This window comes from Scardinius erythrophthalmus, assembly GCF_964197995.2.
Source record: "Scardinius erythrophthalmus genome assembly, chromosome: 1".
In the NCBI taxonomy this organism is placed as follows: Eukaryota; Metazoa; Chordata; class Actinopteri; order Cypriniformes; family Leuciscidae; genus Scardinius; species Scardinius erythrophthalmus.
Genome location: NC_138221.1, coordinates 3,261,002 through 3,280,179, shown reverse-complemented (window position 1 = coordinate 3,280,179; position 19,178 = coordinate 3,261,002). Strand labels below are relative to the sequence as shown.

General features: G+C 37.6%; 1 protein-coding gene across 1 annotated transcript; it reads left to right on the top strand.

Moving 5' to 3' along the window:
* Nucleotides 1-10,549: 10,549 nt before the first annotated feature.
* On the top strand, nt 10,550-18,961 carry LOC308687321 (uncharacterized protein; the record flags this gene model as incomplete). The annotated part of the gene is made up of 6 exons (XM_081359773.1): nt 10,550-10,610; nt 10,998-11,312; nt 11,410-11,760; nt 12,221-12,340; nt 17,131-17,210; nt 18,458-18,961. The coding sequence occupies 5 exons, from the start codon at nt 10,550-10,552 to the stop codon at nt 17,175-17,177; spliced, it is 894 nt and encodes a 297-aa protein (XP_081215899.1). The 3' UTR covers nt 17,178-17,210; nt 18,458-18,961.
* Nucleotides 18,962-19,178: the final 217 nt, after the last annotated feature.

Genomic DNA, 19,178 nt, shown 5'->3' with positions numbered 1-19,178 from the left:
ATTTATCATTTCTAAATGAAGTATTGCATTATTTACAAACTGGTTATTTAGGAGTTGTTGTCAGTGGTTCATAAGATCACTTAGAAAGTGTAAGTAAACGATTAATAAACTATTTAAATGTACATTCATACATCTTAAATATTTCTATGTTCTGTATCACTGTGTTGTGTTTGTTTCCTTTTTCTGTTTAGAAGATAACTGTAAAATCTCCTTTGTAAAAGCTTTACAAGGCAAAACTAGTCCTCACTTTAGATGAGCTCACAAAAACAGTTAACTGACCACAACTAAATGCTTTATAACTACCAGAATCAACCATTAATTATTGATACACTAAGCAACTATTACAATATGTCTGAATAATAAGATGTATGAATGTACATTTAAATAGTTGATTTATGTAACCCAGGTCATTAACTCGGGTCACTAATATTAATAATTAGTATAAATTTATTTATATTGCTATAAAACTATTAGTAAGAAAAGAACATGAAGTAATTTTTATTTTATATTATTATAAAAAGAAAAGATTAATGAACTGATTCCTGATTGGTGGGGTGAAAGGTTAGCCCCGCCCCCTGTCGGAGAGTTTCCAGAAGATCGCGCACAAGCAGAAATGTAGAGAGATTGCGAACGACACGAGAGTGAGAGCAGATGCGATTGAGTGATTTGAGGGAGAACAAACTGTTTAATAATGCAGCAATAGATTATTAACAAGTTGAGAAGTAGATTTATGAGGTATTAATTCTTTAAAAAGCTCACGCTTTGAGAAGAGTGCGATGTGAATCTGAACGCGACGAGAAGAAAAGACACTGACGTGATAGGATCTGAACTAAATCTTTTTCTCTGAGAAAATACTTTTTTTTGTCTCTGGTTTATATTTCTCCTTGGTGAGTACCAATTTCTTCATAAGAGATGTATTTAGGTAATGTGGATACTGTTTTTGGACTCTTAATGTGGAAAATACATTTGAAAAAGTGATGAGTGATATAAAAAATGTTTGAAAATGCTTTAAGTGTTTTCTAATATAATCTGTGAGTGCATATAGTTATGTTTAAATGACTGAAAGATTATATATTTTTTCTGTTGTGAAGTGTGTGCCATGCGCTGCTAGCTTTGCTAGCTCTGTACACAGACTCTAGTGTGTTAATCAAGCACATGGTGACTAGCGTGTATGTGTTGCCTATATCCAAATAATTGAAAGAGACATTTTGGTCATTAGAAACTGTTTATTTGAACGAGTTACTGATGATTGTTTTGGCTTTGTTTTTGCAAGGCCGGGTTTTGTTCTTGTGTTTTATTTTTCTCTTTTGTGAGTGTCTGAAAAATTGCTGCTGTGATCCTGAATCCTGTCCTGGCTGTGGACTCTTATCCCGGGTTTGGACTGGCGAGCCATCCCATCGTTTCGTACCTGGAAACAGAGGAAAAGGAGTTGTGAGAAAAGGAGTTTTCTGATTGGGTAGGACAGAACTGCATGTTTTTCAAGTTTTCCAGGATTTCCCTGAAGACAAAATTAATTCTCTTCATGGACTGAACTGCGTTAATTTTTGAACAACTTTCCTACTCAGTAATTTTTGGGAATTTGAAAACAAGACATTGAACTTGAAATTGAGAAACTTGAGGTTGAATTTCAGAAATTGATATTGGCAATGTTTTACGCCCGTTTCACACATCCTCCGTGTGCAGTGTGTGTGTGGTGCAGGAGCAGTGCGCTGTAGTGCTTTCACATATGCTGCGTTTGCAGTGACTGATCCACGGCTGTACCACAAACACAGACTCACTATTTTTATTTCAAATCCAGAAGTTATCTGCAACTTTTATTAAATAAAAAGTTTTTGTCAGCATTGAGATTCTCTTTGTACACATGTACACTCTTTAATGGACGTATGCACATTTAAACACAATTTAAACAACGTAGGCCTATTATTCCATGCATTAATTACATCTATTAAGTTGCTCAAGCAAGTGGTCAAATATTTAACCATGTACTTATATTAAAATCACAAACATTTTAAATTAAAACTTTTAATTGACAAAAACAGCCGACTCTCATGCTTTTTCTTTTGCATTTAAATTTTAATACTATTTAATAGGCTACAATGTCACAAAGAACTTGTTTTTCCACGTCCACGAATGAGACGAGTGTTGTTCATAATGTCGCCTTGTTGAGGTAAAGGTAGTTTTACCCCGGTCTTAAAGTAAGAAGATGAAAAATAGTAGTATTTAATTAAATACATTTATGGTGAATTTACTACATTTTCGGGTCAATCTGTGTTCATTTTGACCACGAAACATGCGCCGTCACTTTCATTTAGCGCGTGCAGCACAGCAGAAATAGACTCGGTGTGGAAATGATCTCTGCACTGCTGTATACGCACCGCTCCTGGAACGGATCGCCGGACCGCATCTGCGGGCAGTGTCTATACAGGTACGGGAAAAAATAAGCACCGCCTACACACTGCACACGGCGTATGTGTGAAAGGGGTGTTACTCTGTGTTTATCATTTATTCGAAATACTGTGTTACTGTTATCTGTTTGTTTTTATTTAGTTTTTCTTTCATTCTTTCAATTTTAAAAGATACAATTCATGCAAAATAACAAACAAATAGAAAAACACACTTACCTTTTCATTAATTAGCTGCATTCCAGTGGTCTGAGTGGTTAATTGTTTTTATTCTTTTCTTACGATCGTCTTTGCTAATTTTTGCTTCAGTGAGTCGATCCAAATCTTCTGCTTCTGGTCCATAGTTTTGCTAAATAAATGTTGCTTGCCCACTAGAGGGAGACACAGGATAAGGATGGAAACTATGAATGGAAATAATCGCATTGATCTAGTAAACTAATTATCATGATTTAGTAACATTAATCAATGGAAAATAAAATTTTTTAATATTATAAAATAAAAGTAAAAATTTCTAAAAATTCCAAATGTTATAAATGCATGAATGTTATATTTATATATATTTTATAATGATATGTTATTTTAATAAGTGTTTAAAACACATATAATAAATAAATGTTGCTTGCCCACTAGAGGGAGACACAACATAAGGATGGAAACTATGAGTGGCATTAATCACATTGATCTAGTTCATTTTTATAACTTATGGTGTACTGACAGAATGGTTTTATACAATTAGTGTACATACATGTTATATTTATAAGTATTTATACTATATATGGTGCACTTATTATAAATGTTGTAAACCCTGATGTATTTTTTCACACAGGTAAAGGATTCACACAGGTAAAGTAATCAACAGGTTTATTTGCAGAAGTATGTGATCGCAGCGATGGAAGCAGGAGAGTAACTGATGAATACAGTGTTCAGGATAGATGTCTGTTCTGAAATGGAGATCGAGGCAATGACTGAAGACGGATGAAGGAAGCAGATGACTGAAGACAAGTTGTTCAGGTAGGTATCGTGCAGGTAAGGAGTCAGGTAAGTGCATGCAGGTGAGGGCCAGAGAGGATGATGGGAAATGTAGTGAGGAGGTGGTGACTAGCTGGTGACCGTGACAAAGTGCACCATAAGTGAGTAAAAACCCTCACCATTTATCCAGGCTTGGGACTGGCAGGGGCGCCAGAAATTTTGGGCCCCATGACAAAAAAATCAAATTGCGCCCCCGCAGCTGTTGTCACCACATCTCTAGGACCTAACTGTCCCATCAAAAGCTTTACATAACTCTAATTAAAGGCTTTACATAACTCTAATCAAAGGCTTGCAACTGTCTTGCTTCTTGTAGTTCAATACTAGTACTAGCACAATATTTACTGCTGGTGATTAGTAAATGCAAGTCTGCATACAGTATGTAGTTCACTATTTGATGCAAGATTAAAAGCCAGCATAAAAATGTCCTTAAGGCAATCCTTTACAGTCTCAATGTATTTTTATTCTAGAATTAATGACAGATTTTTAAAAAAAAAACGAAAAAAACTAAATATATATTAACTTTTTCATCAAAATAAATTTACATCATCATCTCAAAACAATGAAAACAGCAGATTTTGAATTATTTAATTATTACAGATTGAGATTATTATTCCCTGGAATGATGGGAATAATAAAGTCTGTATCTACAGATGTAACGCCATTTAACGGACAAAATTCAGTCTAAATAAACGCATCAAACTGGATTATTTTAATATTGTCTGTAACTTACATGCAGGTTGAGGTAAGCTACTCATTGTTTCTAACTGCATCCAGTACAGACAGGAGGTTGTTTTTTATTTTTATTTATGTCATAATGGTCATTATGTGAGAAAATCATTTGTGTTTGATTTCTGTCATTAATAAATATTTCATTTTCTTTTTAGTTATGGTAAAAAGAGCAAGAGAGACAGTCAGAGAACCCCACACAGACTCCCTGTAATGATGCTAAGTCATTAACACAGTGTTGCTCACCTTCTTCACTGGGACAGGGAGGGGTAATTATGGGGAGACTGGGGTGCTGCTGACTCATCTGTTGTTAAGTCTGCTAAAAGGGGCAGGGACAATGATTGAATATGAATATCTTGCTAAACGTTTCCCTGCACTGATTAAATGTTGATGAAATGTAGGCTAACACTAGCCTGCAGCTAGCTAGCTTATTTCACTATGGACAACAGGGTAATACCACTCACAGACTAAAGGCTACCCACCTTTCTTGGTGAAAAACTGGGTGACAGACTGACACCCTTTCTTTAGTCTTTCCTCTCTCTTTTTTCTCTTTCCTTTTTTGAAAACCAGATTTTCTTTTACTATGCAACATTGTGGTCTCTGTGTTTCTGGCGCATCGACTGACTGTCTGCAACTAAACACCGTCACTGATGAGTGTGCTAAGGCAGGACCAAACCATTTCATGCAGATACAGGGGGGTGGTCGATCAATATGGATGTTTACTTTTTGGTCAATGGGGATATTTAACTTAAATTGCCAAAATAAGTAAAATCAAAGACATCATTCATTTGAAATATACTGATAATGGTTTATATAGTGTATAATATAATAAAAAAAAACTATTTAGTTTTTACCCATTTGTTGGGGCCCGTCAGTCAGTTGGAATTGTCCTAACTTTTCCCCCCTATACGGCGCCCATGGCTTCCTCTGCCAAACTACACTAGTTTTAGCAATAGTTCTGTGATTATACAACATGCTTGTTGTATCAGATTTAGCTGCCGCTAGGGGTGTAAGCTTCCCCCAATAGATCCCATACAATTGTTAAATTGGCTACAACAACACGCTTGTTGCAGTGTGTCCTTGCTTGCTCCAGCTTGGGGTGATGCTTCCCCCATAAGATTGGATCTACAGTGCTCAACATATGACGCTAACATCAGGATGTAACCATTTTTCAGCATCAGTCGTGGAGGGGGAGTGTGTAAAAAATAAATATTTTTCTTGGTTTCTACAGATGTAAACTACAACCAACTATAACAAGGTTATGACGTCATTGACAGGTGACAGTGTACGCAGTGCACGTCAACAAATAACTTGTCTAGTGATTGGAATTTATTAAAATCTACATATTTGTGACTAAATATATCCAAGCATCAGCATCACGCTTGTTACATTAAACCATCCAGCTGTATTAATGACATGAGTTACTAATTCTGTGTGAACCGGAAGTTTCCACCAGGATTACTTCAGGATTGTGTACTTCAGTACTTATTTCCAATGAAAAAGATAATTGAAAAGAAAATCTCCATCTCTCATCTCTAGCTCACAGGCGTCACTCAAAGAAACTGGAACTGGACTGCGGATATACAACAAGCAAGCAGCTGATTCATTTTGATATCTCAATTTTCACTTAATTTCAGGTGGTATGTCATTCATTGCAATATGCATGTTTAGTGCTAAGCATTTTGGGTATTGACAACATGCTTGTTGGGTTTGGGGGGATATTGGCATATGGTTTTGTTTAGGGGGGTTATTGCTGCTCTCCCTGCTCTTATCCATGCTAGGCTGCATGGATGTGCAGGGAGTTCTCGCCCCGAACGGAACCATACCGCCAATCCAAACTGTATGCTAATTGTTAATTGTATTTGACGGAACTGATCCTGACAGAACATCTATTTTCTCAAGCAGCTAATTACCTGTCAGCTTGCAGTAATTATAAGACTACAATCAGTTTTACAGAAAAGAAAGCGTAAGCTTAAGTTCTACCAAAAAGACTGCCACATCATTAATTTATAATCCATCCATCCATCTTCTTTCACTTATCCGGGGCCGGGTCGCGGGGCAGCACTCTAAGCTCTTCCAGTGGGACACCGAGGCATTCCCAAGCCAGCTGGGAGACATAGTCCCTCCAGCGTGTTCTAGGTCTTCCCCGGGGTCTCCTCCCAGTGGGACTCACCCGGAACACCTTCCCAGGAAGGCGTTTAGGAGGCATCCGGAAAAGATGCCCGAGCCACCTCAGCTGGCCCCTCTCGATGTGGAGGAGCAGCGGCTCTACTCTGAGCTCCTCACGAGTGACCGAGCTCCTCACCCTATCTCTAAGGGATCGCCCAGCCACCCTGCGGAGAAAGCTCATTTCGGCCATCCCATTTCGGCCATCCCATATCCGGGATCTTGTCCTTACGGTCATGTCCCACAGCTCATGACCATAGGTTAGAGTAGGAACGTAGATTGACCGGTAAATCGAGCACGACAGACCGGTACATTGACCGCATTAGTGCAGAAGCTGCACCGATCCGTCTGTCAATCTCCCGTTCCATCCTTCCCTCACTCGTGAACAAGACCCCAAGATACTTGAACTCCTCCACTTGAGGCAGGAACTCTCCACCAACCTGAAGTGGGCAAACCACCCTTTTCTGACTGAGAACCATGGCCTCGGATTTGGAGGCGCTGATTCTCATCCCAGATGCTTCGCACTCGGCTGCAAACCGTCCCAGCGCATGCTGAAGGCCCTGGTCTGATGGGGCCAGCATGATAACATCATCCGCAAAGAGCAGAGATGAAATCGTGTGGTCCCCAAACCTGACATCCTCCGGCCCCTGGCTGCGCCTAGAAATTCTGTCCAAAAAAATTATGAACAGAACCGGCCACTTTCCATTTATAATCTTGCTCAGCCAATCACAGGTTGACATCAAATATAAAAAGACCAATCTTTTTTGCTGTCTAGTGAAGTTCCCCTCCATCCTCCCCACCACCACCAGGATGGCTCCCGTCCACTCGTCCGGGGGTAGGCTCCGACCCTGCCTCTATTATCAGGCAGGACCTACCAGTTAACTTCAAGACCTGGACGAGGGGACGGGGCCTACGCCAAAGAACTTTGAGACGGGGCTTTTCGAGGGTTTATTTATTTTGTCTGTAAATCATTTAACCCCCTGGGGTCGGCGGTATTGCCGGCGATACCAGCTCGCTTTTTTTTTTATCAGTTCAAAAGAGATTAATTTTGCTCTGTTAAATTTGATATTACAAACAAGTTTCATACATCAATCGATTCTGTTAAGTGTGTATTATTTTTGTGTATACTCACAATAAAAACAATGTGTTGTGCTTTTTGCCAAATAAAGAAAAATAAACGTGATGCAAGTTCTGCCTTCTCTCTGTCAGTGTAGTCCATTCTGAAACGCGTCCGAAAATGAACTGTAACTCAGCGAATACTCAGTCAAACAGGCATACAGACACACAGGCATGAAGCTTAAATTCTCTTCTTTTAAATTAAGTATTTTATATAAAAAACAAATATTCTCAGTTCATGTAATCTGTAAGAAAAGCGCGAGATGTCAGTCGTTCTCATCTCATCTAATTATTTTTAATGTGACCCCGCCCAAGTAGAGCGTGCGCTATTCAAACGCAAATGACTGAGGCAACCCATGCAAACTGTGAACAGCCCATTTCAGCTCGAGAAAACACATTGTACTTGTTTACACCATCTCGAAGCGCTGTGAGGAATAATACTATCGTAATAATAATAATGGAAAATGTACCTCAGAAGTGCTGGTATTTCGAGGAGCAATGGATGCCGCTGAGCTGAGGAATACTGTAGGAAGTTTTTTCCTTCTCAAGCGAATTGCGTTTCTATGTGTGAATGAATGAACGGCAGAGATGCGCGCTGTTTACCACAGCTCGCAAAAAGACAGTTTAAATTTAAATCGCGTTTCTGTGTGTGAATGAATGATGATGTTTTAGCAAACTGTATTGCTATACTGAGATGAGTAAAAATCGACTGGAATATGTTGAAATAAAATGTAGGCTATTTGTATAAGCAACGTATTAAACTGCAAATTAACATTTATATGCCCTAATATTTCATAAAAACAACGTTACAGTCAGGCGAAATATGAAAGACAACATTTTGTTGACTAGATTTGGGTACAGTTTTTACTGTAGAATATACTGCCACATCAAATAAGCTTTTGTTTAGCAATTTCTGCTCATATGTTATATATATGTACATGTACATGTATATATATATATATATATATATAAATATAAAATACTATTTTTGTCAAAAATAAAGTCATCAACTAAGATGTTAGCTGTTCCAGTGTCCATTTTTTTACAAAGAAAGAGTACACTTGAAATGTTGTTGAAATTGTAATTATTGTTGTAATTGTAACCTTTTTAATAAAATAGCAAAACATATTTACAAGATAGATGTAAGCAAAATCTTAAATGGTTAATATAAGTCTTCTTCTAAATATATCTTTTGTCCTTGCATTCATTCTTGTGGCTCAGTCAGTGTCACACCTGAATGAATGGCTCATTATGCAGAGTCATTACGCATAATGGGTGGGACATTGTATTCTCAGGTGTAAACCAATCCTCATTCACGCCCCCCTCGCATATTGGCTTTCCAAGCAAAACCTGTCTTACACAATTTAAATCAATGTATTGTTTTATGTGAACGATAAAGCAAGACTATTTTCACATAATTTTGAAGCCAGAACTCGAAGCGACAACATCCATTAGTCAAAAGTCTTGTGGACACATATTTAGTATGAGTTTTGTGGTCTTATTTCAGCAACTTTCATTTTTATTTATTTTTTCAATAACCACGCATAAACATTATTTTCTTAAAAATACAAACATCTACATACATGTTGCTCACATATTATGGTAGCCTTGTTTGTGCTATATAAATTTACACCTTTGCCATTATCATGTTTATAAATAACTGAAAAAAGCACAAATGTCAGGGCATGTCAAAACATCCCAAGGGCCCCAAAAACACCTTAGACCCCAGAGGGTTAACAAAATTAAATTAATTTATACGAGAATCCTCCTGAGTCTTTTTGGTGGAAACAAAGGAGATCATGATTAATTAATTATTAACGATAATTTTAGTTTAATTTTAAGGAAGGAATATTTGGCAAAATTCCATTGCCAGATGATGAGAATTTCTCTTTACAGCGAGGTGTCTGTGGGCTGTGCTCTAAGTGTGACATTACATGATTTCTGTAGTGTTTTCATAGCTGTGATCGCACTGTTGAGGTCTGGAAACATGTTACTGCTGAGTGTGAGAACTCACAGTTTGACCACAATAGAGCCGTGATCATCTCTGAACCCAGTTGATGACTTTAAAGACTGCCCTTCTGCTGGTTCTGGCATCGGTCCAGAGAGTTGGCGATCTGTCTTATCTGGTCTTTCAGTGGACGCATCGTGCCTCGAGATTGGGCCTAATCTCCAGTCATCCTTAGATCAAGACGAGGCTATTTGCTGAAGGTGCTTTCCACACCCTTTAGAGAACAGGTCATCTCATTGTAAAGTTGATTTAATTTTAACCCAAGTTTAATCCGTGTAATCTTGGGCTTGCAGTGCCCTATATGCTGAAAGGGTCCCAAAGCAGAGATCAGTGCCCTATAGGGGTGAGGGCCCACTCCACCAGGGGAATGGCCTCCTCTTCAGCCACAGCTTTAGATGAAATAGCTGGTGTTCGTCACTAATGCTCAGTCATCACTTGATTAATCACTTAATTATATCATTAACTTTAACACTGCTTCAGTGGAGTTTAATAATGCTAATAAGCTGTTATTACTGTAATAAGCACATATAAGCTTCTCTATTAATCACTTTCACCCTCTTTTATCCAGTCTAAAGAACTCCATCATTCCCCTCTGTTCAACAAAAGCACTGCCCACTTACAAGATTATGAAACAACAAAACTTCCAAGAACTCAATTATTTATTTATTTATACATGTGTGCATATGTTAATGTATCACAACCCATCTAACAAATATTGAGGATTTGTTCTGCATGATATTAGCATTGACCAGCAGGTGTCGCTGTGTGCATTCGTGACCTGGAGAAATAAACCACTTTTACACACATCAGGCTGGAAAGCTTTAAAGCTTCATGAAGCTTCATCTAACCATCACTACCTTCAGGTTCACTCAGCTCAACAGTTATACGCTATATTAGCAATAATGATTATTTTGGGAGACATGGATGAGCTTTGATTGGTGGTTCCCATCATGCACTGCAACATTAGGCTTTATGTTTATTTCACCAGTGATGGTTGGTCGGTCAGTTGAGAGGAAGTTAATAACCACAGGAGGAGCTGATGATGTTTAAAGGAGGAGCTGTAACTATATATAATGAAGAGGAAGACTGACAGAAACAGAAAATGGCTGATAAGTGTGATCTGTGTCTGCTGGGACTGATCATTCTCTCTTCACTTCTCACAGGTAAAGAAATCTGTATTTTCTCTAAAGACATTTAGTGGAATTAGTCTGGAAAGAGTTCATTTGAACATGCTCAGTTTATTCTTGCACACATTCACGTTGTGATCTCAGAGTTGTGTATTGATACACACAGATCATACTGTATTATTCCTGATACTGGACATAGTGTCACTCAAACATCTGATGATGAAGAATTATTTTCATATTAAGAGTGTGTCAGTGATTTGAACAGCTCTCTGATAAAGACTAATAGTTTATTCTGGAGAGTGTTGTTTGCTTTAAGTAAGGAAAAATACTATGATTTAAAATTTCTGCTTTTTATGCTGGTGTGTTCTATGGTTCATTTATTAATATATATCATAATGATCACTGAGATATACTGTGTTTCAGGAACCAGTGGAGATGATGTGTTCATCAGTTCTGGTGAAAATGTCTCTCTGTCCTGTAATAAAGCTCTTTCTGACTGCAAATCTAAAACTACATGGATCTACTATAACAGATTCAGACATTCAGAAGTTAAACTGATTACTGGAGGGTTAAAGAATAAAGACTCAGAGAGACATGAGAGACTGAGTCTGGAGTCTGACTGCTCTCTGAACATCAAGAACGTCACAGAAGAAGATTCTGGATTATACACCTGCAGACAATATGTTAATTATAGACCACAAGGACCTGATGCTTATGCTTCTCTGCATGTTCTTCATGGTAAGTTTATGATTATGTGATCAATTAAAAAAGGGCAGATTCTCCCTTTAAACTCAGATGATGATTGAAGAGTCTGTGATTTGTGTCTTCTGTTCAGTTTCAGTGTCTCCATCTTCATCATCATCATCCTCATCTTCATCCTCTCAGACTGAGATCAGTCCAGGCCGCTCTGTGACTCTCTCCTGTCAGTTGTATTCAGATACTGGATTCTCCTGTGATTATTGGGTCAGTTCTGAGGGATATGAGCTGTTGTGGGTGAATCAGGCTGGTGTTGATCTGAAGACAGACTCCAGATATCAGATATTATCATCATCAGATCCAGATCTCTGTATCATCCTCACTCTGACTACAACACTCCTGAATGAAGATGACAACAGAGAGTGCAGATGTCAGCTTACTCTGGGAAATCAACTCTTGACCTCAGTCAGATACACTGTCAAGTATTCAGGTGAGAAAACACTCTTTTCTGACAGATTTGTGAAAACTTCCACAGATTGGCTCTACTCTTTCTGATGGCTTCATACGTTTTGGAGTTGTAAAATATTAGTGGTCAAAGTCATAAACTGCATAACAATCCTTATAATTCCCAATATTGGCCTCCTACATGGGTCATACATGATATATTGCATAAATCAGACGAGTGTATTAAAGCCTAGTATGACCCATGTAGGAGGTCGGCTTTAGGAATTATAAGGCTTATGTCCTTCATTCAAGCTGAAGGTTTATTTGCAGAAGCTCAACTGTGTTTCACTCTCATATAAACCAGGAATAAATTATACAGTACAATTATACAGTTATACAGTAATACAGTACAGTCTCTTCTCAACTACTGCCACTGTAAACTGTGATGATGGAACACAAACTGCATGTCATGATCGATATGAACATATGATGTTAATGTCCTACAGATGATGCGTCTGAACATTCATCTTCTGCAGATCCAGTCGCTTCACCAACACTGATTCCAGTCAGAAGCTCAAACTCTGAGAAGACATCAAGCCGAACTACAGCAGCAGCTCCTACACAAGGTTCATGATCACATGATCACTGTATAAATAGATTTATTTTTGGTCAATGGCGATAGTCATTCTCCTCCTGACAGCTTTAGAGTGAAGTAAGAAGATAATAGATGACAGACTCGTGCACATATTCATAATTTCTGTGATGTGAAGCTCACGTTTTATGTGATGATGATGTTGTGTATATGTGGCATTATGTGTTGAACTGAACTAACAGACGTGATCCACAGATCCAGCTGATACAGCATCAGAAACTGAAGTCAGTGTGACTGCTGGATCATTATACAGATGTACGACACGTTCATTTATACTGACAGCTTTATAACATTAAACTATCAGTCAGCAGGGACGGATTGGGGCTAAAAAACAGCCCTGGACTTTCTCCCAAATAGGCCCATCATCCGCCCATTCGCCTCTAGCCGTACGCGACAGACACTAGTCAGGATGTTCTGATACTATGCCACAATACTGTAGCCTATCAGACAAGGTATTCACAGTAAGTAACATCTCAAACCCAATGATGATAATTGGGGTTGTGTTTATTAAAGCGACGCTATGCAGTTTTGGTGCTTTTTGCTCGCGGGTTTCTCTATAGAGCTCCCCCTACAGCTTCAGAATAGATATTTGACAACACTGTCGTCAAAACTCAAAAATGATACACAGAAGGCTAGCATATAAATGTTTAGATAGTGTATGTGTGCAGTGCCGTAAAGCAATTCGTTACATCGTGAGACCTGATATCACGCGATACTTCCTGACGCTGAGGCCCGCCGGCCCAAAGTTGCAAGGGTGGTTTTTCGGCTCACAGGTGCTCGGGGGGTGTGAGACGACCACCATTCAACCCGAAAAAAGTAATATAACTATTCCAATGACTACGAAGCTGTTCAGTTGAGGTAAATTAAGCTAAAAAAAATGCATAGTTCACCTTTAACCCTCTGGGGTCTGGGGTGTTTTTGGGGTCCTTGAGATGTTCTGACATGCCCTGACATTTGTGCTTTTTTCAGTTGCTTATAAACATATTAATGGCAAAGGTGTAAATTCACTCTATATAGCACAAATAGGACTACCATAATATGTGAGCCACATGTATGTACATGTTTTCATTTTTGATATGTGTAAATAAGACTTTTGACTAATGGATGTCGTCGCCTAGAGTTTTTTCTTCAAAATGATGTGAAAATCATCCTGCCTATTCATTCACATAAAACGATACATTGATTTAAGTTTTGTGAAACACTTTTAGTTTGGAAAGCCAATATGCGGATGGGGCGTAAACGATCATGCATATTTAGTAGTTCACACCTGATGAGACAATGTCCCTGCATACTTAATGAGCCATTCATTCAGGTGTGTCACCTATAGCTAACTTAAACATACAAGCTTCATAAAAATGATTATTCTGGAAGAAAATTTCAGATGGCATTTTCAGATGGCATATATATATATATATATATATATATATATATATATATATATATATATATATATATGCCATCTGAAAATGCCATCTGAAATTTTCTTCCAGAATAATCATTTTTACCTATATATATATATACACACACTACCAAATTGGTTCACAGTTGGAAGCATCGCAATTTTTTTTTTTTTTTCACAAATTGTGCTTGCAAATTGTATAATATCCAAGGTAAACATGTCTAGTAATTGTGCAGTTAATTCTCATACTGTATTTTCAGTTTTGGAATATTTATCCTCTCCCCAAATTTGTCACCAATAAAACACAATACAAATTATTTAAAGAAATTTTTTTTTTTTACCTTTTAATGGTTTGTTTACATCTACCTTGTAAATATATATTTTTTATTAAAAAGGTTACAATTACAACAACAATTCAAGTGTAATCTTTCTTTGTAAAAACTAAAGTATACAAAACGTATTATTTGATGACTTTGTTTTTGACAAAACATACTATATTTAACATATGAGCAAAATTGGCAAACAAAAGTTTATTTGATGTGGCAGTCTATTGTACAGTAAAAACTTTATAATCTATTCAAAACAAGTCAACGTCTTTCAAAACTAAAGTATACATTTTATCATACGTATTTCAAAGTAAAGGATTTATTAGTTAGTTGATGACTTTATTTTGGACAAAACACATACAGTATATATTCCTCATTTCAGTATAGCAGTAGAGTTTGCTAAAAGCTGTTCATTCAATACAGCAGTATTTGAATATCGATAATATTTTGTAAAATTGCATTCATATTTGCATTTATGTCAAAACCTAGACACTTTTAAACATCAAAATGACATTTATTAATATGTATTCGTGTCAAAATGACATATAAACAGATTTTCCTATTCAATTTTGCATGGAAACGCTTCCAAGTGTCACGTTTTGGTTTTGTTTATGTCTTGTTTCCATGTCTGTCATGTGATTCCCTGTTTGTCATGTGATCCTGCCATGTCTTGTCATTGGTTAATTGTCTGATCATTGTTCACAGGTGTCCCTTGTCTTGTCATTAGTCTGTGTATTTAAGCCCTCATGTTTGCCATGTGTCTTTGTCAAGTATTGTTTCCTGTAGTCTGCTGTTGTGCAAAGGTCATGTTCATGCTTTGGTTTTTGTTTTCATGCCACGCCATATTTTTGTTTCATGTTTTGTTTTAGTTATAATAAACTGCACTTGGGTTCTCATCTTTCAACTTGCCTCCAGTGGATCCTTATTACACCAAGACGCTTGCGTGTCGCGTGAAATATATATATATATATATATATAGAACATATGAGCAGAAATTGCTAAACAAAAGCTTATTTGATGTGGCAGTATATTCTACAGTAAAAACTGTACCCAAATCTAGTCAACAAAATGTTGTCTTTCATATTTCGCCTGACTGTAACGTTGTTTTATGAAATATTAGGCCATATAAATGTTAATTTGCAGTTTAATACGTTGCTTATACAAATAGCCTACATTTTATTTCAACATATTTCAGTCGATTTTTACTCATCTCAGTATAGCAATACAGTTTGCTAAAACATCAGCATTCATTCACACACGCGATTTAAATTTAAACTGTCTTTTTGCGAGCTGTGGTAAACAGCGCGCATCTCTGCGGCTGCCGTTCATTCACAGAAACGCGATTCACTTGAGAAGGAAAAAAAAATTACTACTGTATTCCTCAGCTCAGTCGGATCCTTGCTCCTCGAAATACCCGCACTTCTGAGGGACATTTTCCATTATTATTATTCCTCACAGCGCTGCGAGACGGTGTAAACAAGTAATGATCTGAATAAACTTTTGTTTTCCCGAGCTGATATGGGGGCGTTCACAGGTTTGCGTGGATTGCCTCAGACATTTGCGTTTGAATAGCGCGCGCTCTCCATGGGCGGAGTCACATTACATTTGAATGAGCTGTAATGAGCTTGACTGGAATCGCTCTCTTTTAATACAGATTTCACAAGATGAGAATATTTGTTTTTTATATAAATTACTTCATTTAAAAGAAGAGAATTCAAGCTTCATGCCTGTGTAAAAAAGTATGTCTGTTAAGAAAAAAAGCGAGCTGGTATCGCCGGCGATACCGCCGACCCCAGGGGGTTAATGAAGCCTCAGCCTTCAAATAAAAACAAGAAATGTACAATGCCATTACATCTGCATTGAAAATGAAATACAAATAATGAAATGTCACTGGCTACAGAAACCCCAAATTACACAAACTTGTAATTATAAAATATATAGTTACTATAGACTATAACTTTCTATTCAAATATAATGTGAGCTAATTTAAAAGTGCAGTAGGTACGCCTTATAAAACTAACTTTGTCATATTTGCTGAAACTACCCCGTGTTCAAGTAGAACTACATGAAGCAGGTAATAAAAAAAGAAAATCTGTCTCTTCAGCTAAAAGTAGCCCCCTTCCCTGTTTGTTAGTACGCTTAGAGTGGTAGCAATGCATGCCTGGTGTTTTCCCGTTTAATTAAAAACCATAGTCTTCATTCTAGCAGAAAAAGTGAGCTCACTAACCTCTCATATACAACGAAGTGAAATCGCGGTCAACCCGCGATAAATTTCTAATGCATTTAATGTTTCATATTACCCTAACAGAAATGATTAAACTCGTTGACAGCACTAAATGGCACGATAATTTTCATAATCATGATGCACACCCATGTTGATAGCTGACAATGCAATTCGCTAAGATAGGGATAAAGCCAGCCTATAATAATGTGTCCTGCTACTGGCACTTACCAGGACCTCTTGCTGATGTGAAGTTAACTCTGCTGTCTGTCCCTCATCATGACCAGGCTGTGGATGCTCAGGCTCAGCTTCCTCTTGCTGGTCCTCTACACTCTGGCTAAGTGAAGCAGTGATGCTGGCAGTTGCACTGCAACCAAAAAGCTCTGTGAGCTTTTTACATTTTGCTGCATCAGTATCGAGAGACTTGGCCCTCTTTTCTTTTAATTTTTCCCATCCACCTTTCTCCTTATGTTTTCTGCTAGCCATTCTGCCGGCGATTTGACACGATTTTGATGCGACTGTGCGGCCGGGGACCCATCACAAACTGGCTAGTAGGCCTACTCTTCTTCCTCAGTTTTTTTTTTTTTTTTTACACGTAGCATATAAGTGATCATATTAGTGCCCCTGCTGTTGGCTGTTCATATTGCTTTATTAGACTTTTTGTGCCGACGGCCCTTCTGGACTTTTCCCGAACGCACAGATTGTCAGTCCGTCCCTGTCAGTCAGTCTGTAAATGCTTCATCAATAACTGTTGATAGTTGAATACCCTTGACTTCAGTAATGTACAGTTTCTCTTCTTCCTCTCATGTTTCCTGCAGTGATTGTGATTATTGTTGAGATCGCAGTTTTGCTGCTCCTACTGTGATTCTTCTTCAGATCATCTGTGCAAGAAGAGCTGGTGAGTTTTGAGCCGCACACAATCTGATGATTCACACTCATCTGGGGTCTCATTTATAAAACTGTGCGTAGGATCCTTACTAAAAGTGTACGTGCGCCCGAAAGCCAAAAATGGCGTACGCAAAAAAATATTCGGATTTATAAAACTGTTCGTACGCCAGAACCTGCGCAGAATTCACTTTATAAATCCCAGTCAGCGGAAGATTGTGCGCACATGCGTCTCCTCCCCGAAATAACCATATATGGAGCTTACAACGCCTAGTTTTACTATGCAGATCCTCATCTGCATATCATTTGCATATGATTATTCATCCACGTGATAACGTTTAATGGTACAAGACACATTAGGCTACATTAATAAAAATCAAGTAGTTGCCTATCCTTGCCTTGTTTTTGAATACATAAATCAAATAGTGTAAAATACATTTCAGAGAAAGTTTTTCTCAATCTTTTCCACTGGCCGAATTTTATTTTTAATTGATTTATATTTTTAATGGAAACAGATAGGCCTTGGGTATTATTTGCACGAAACTATTTTCTCAGACAATCTGGTATTATCATGATAAGCAATTATCTCGGTGGTTAAAACATTAAAACACAGCATGCCAGAGGAAAAGTGTTCAAAAACACCGCACCCACAACAAATATTTCTATTGACTGAATTTGAATATAAAAATGTTGTAACTTCTCAGTAATGATTTCATGTTTAAGTGCTTAACTCCAATAATTTGAATGGCATACTTAATCTAAATGTTTATATCAGAAGTAAAACATAGTTTAAATCATTATTTTATTTATTTAAACTGTTATTTGCGTCAGTTTCACTAAACGGCCCAACGCGCTCGCTGGCTCGGACATTTAAGAAGGGATGGATATTTGCTTCAAGCGACAGGCTTGGTAAGTAAAATTATATTTGTATTATCTTTCGGTATATGTTTCATTTTCTTTAGATTTTCTGTCTAAAAGTGACCAAAAATACACTTAACTCCAGCTCACCATTGGTGTCGCCAATTCCCTTTGTCTCCAGAATGTGCGTAGCACGGCTCAAAGTTTGCTTAAAGGTGCGCACATTCTCCCGTCAGGTTTGTTTTTTATAGATCACAACCTTTGCGTGAGAACTGGCGTACGTACGTTTCCAGCCCCGTTTTGTGCGTACGCACTCTTTATAAATGAGACCCCAGATCTGGAACAATCTGCAATCATGATAAAAACACATACGAGAGGTCAGTCAATGCTTTTATTTTGCAGGGAGGAAGGACTCGAAGCACCCAGAGGAAATAGAGATGCCGACAATATTAGAATAAAATACTGATGAGTTTAGAGCCAATCTGCAGCAATATTTACAATAGCAAAAACTTACAGAGGATTGTTCATTGTTTTATTTTCTTCTTCTCAGAAAACAGAGAAAAAACTCTGAGCACTTATAGTGACATAATCATGTTTAGATTAAAATGTTTTTTTGTTTTTTTTTTACATATAAAAAGCCAGATTTATTTTCATTTATATGGATGTTATGGATATATTTGCCTACAGTGTTGAAAGTCATTGTCTTGCGCTTCATATGTAAACTGCTTTAAATATAATATTAATACAGTAATGGACAGACTCAGACTGTATAATCTCTCTCTGTTCTGTGTGATGGAGCTGATTTGAGGATTCTTGGATCTTGTCTGTTCATTCCTGTTTTTAGCATCTTTTTTCATTTTAAATGATTGCTATAATTTTCTTAATAAAACCTCTGCAGTTGTGTTTAATAAGTCTCCTTTCCCGAGATGTCTGTTCCCCTTCATGAGCTGGTAATGTATCTGTAAGTCCACTGAAGCGAGTTGTAGTTGAGAAGCCGCTTCAATAACCGAGAGCTAGATATTGGGTCTTAAACACCTCACGACACCCTGAAGGACCCACTGAGAGGTCAGACTTGAAGCACTGTTCCTGAGATGCTCTTCTTGGTGGTTAACTGTAAGCAGCA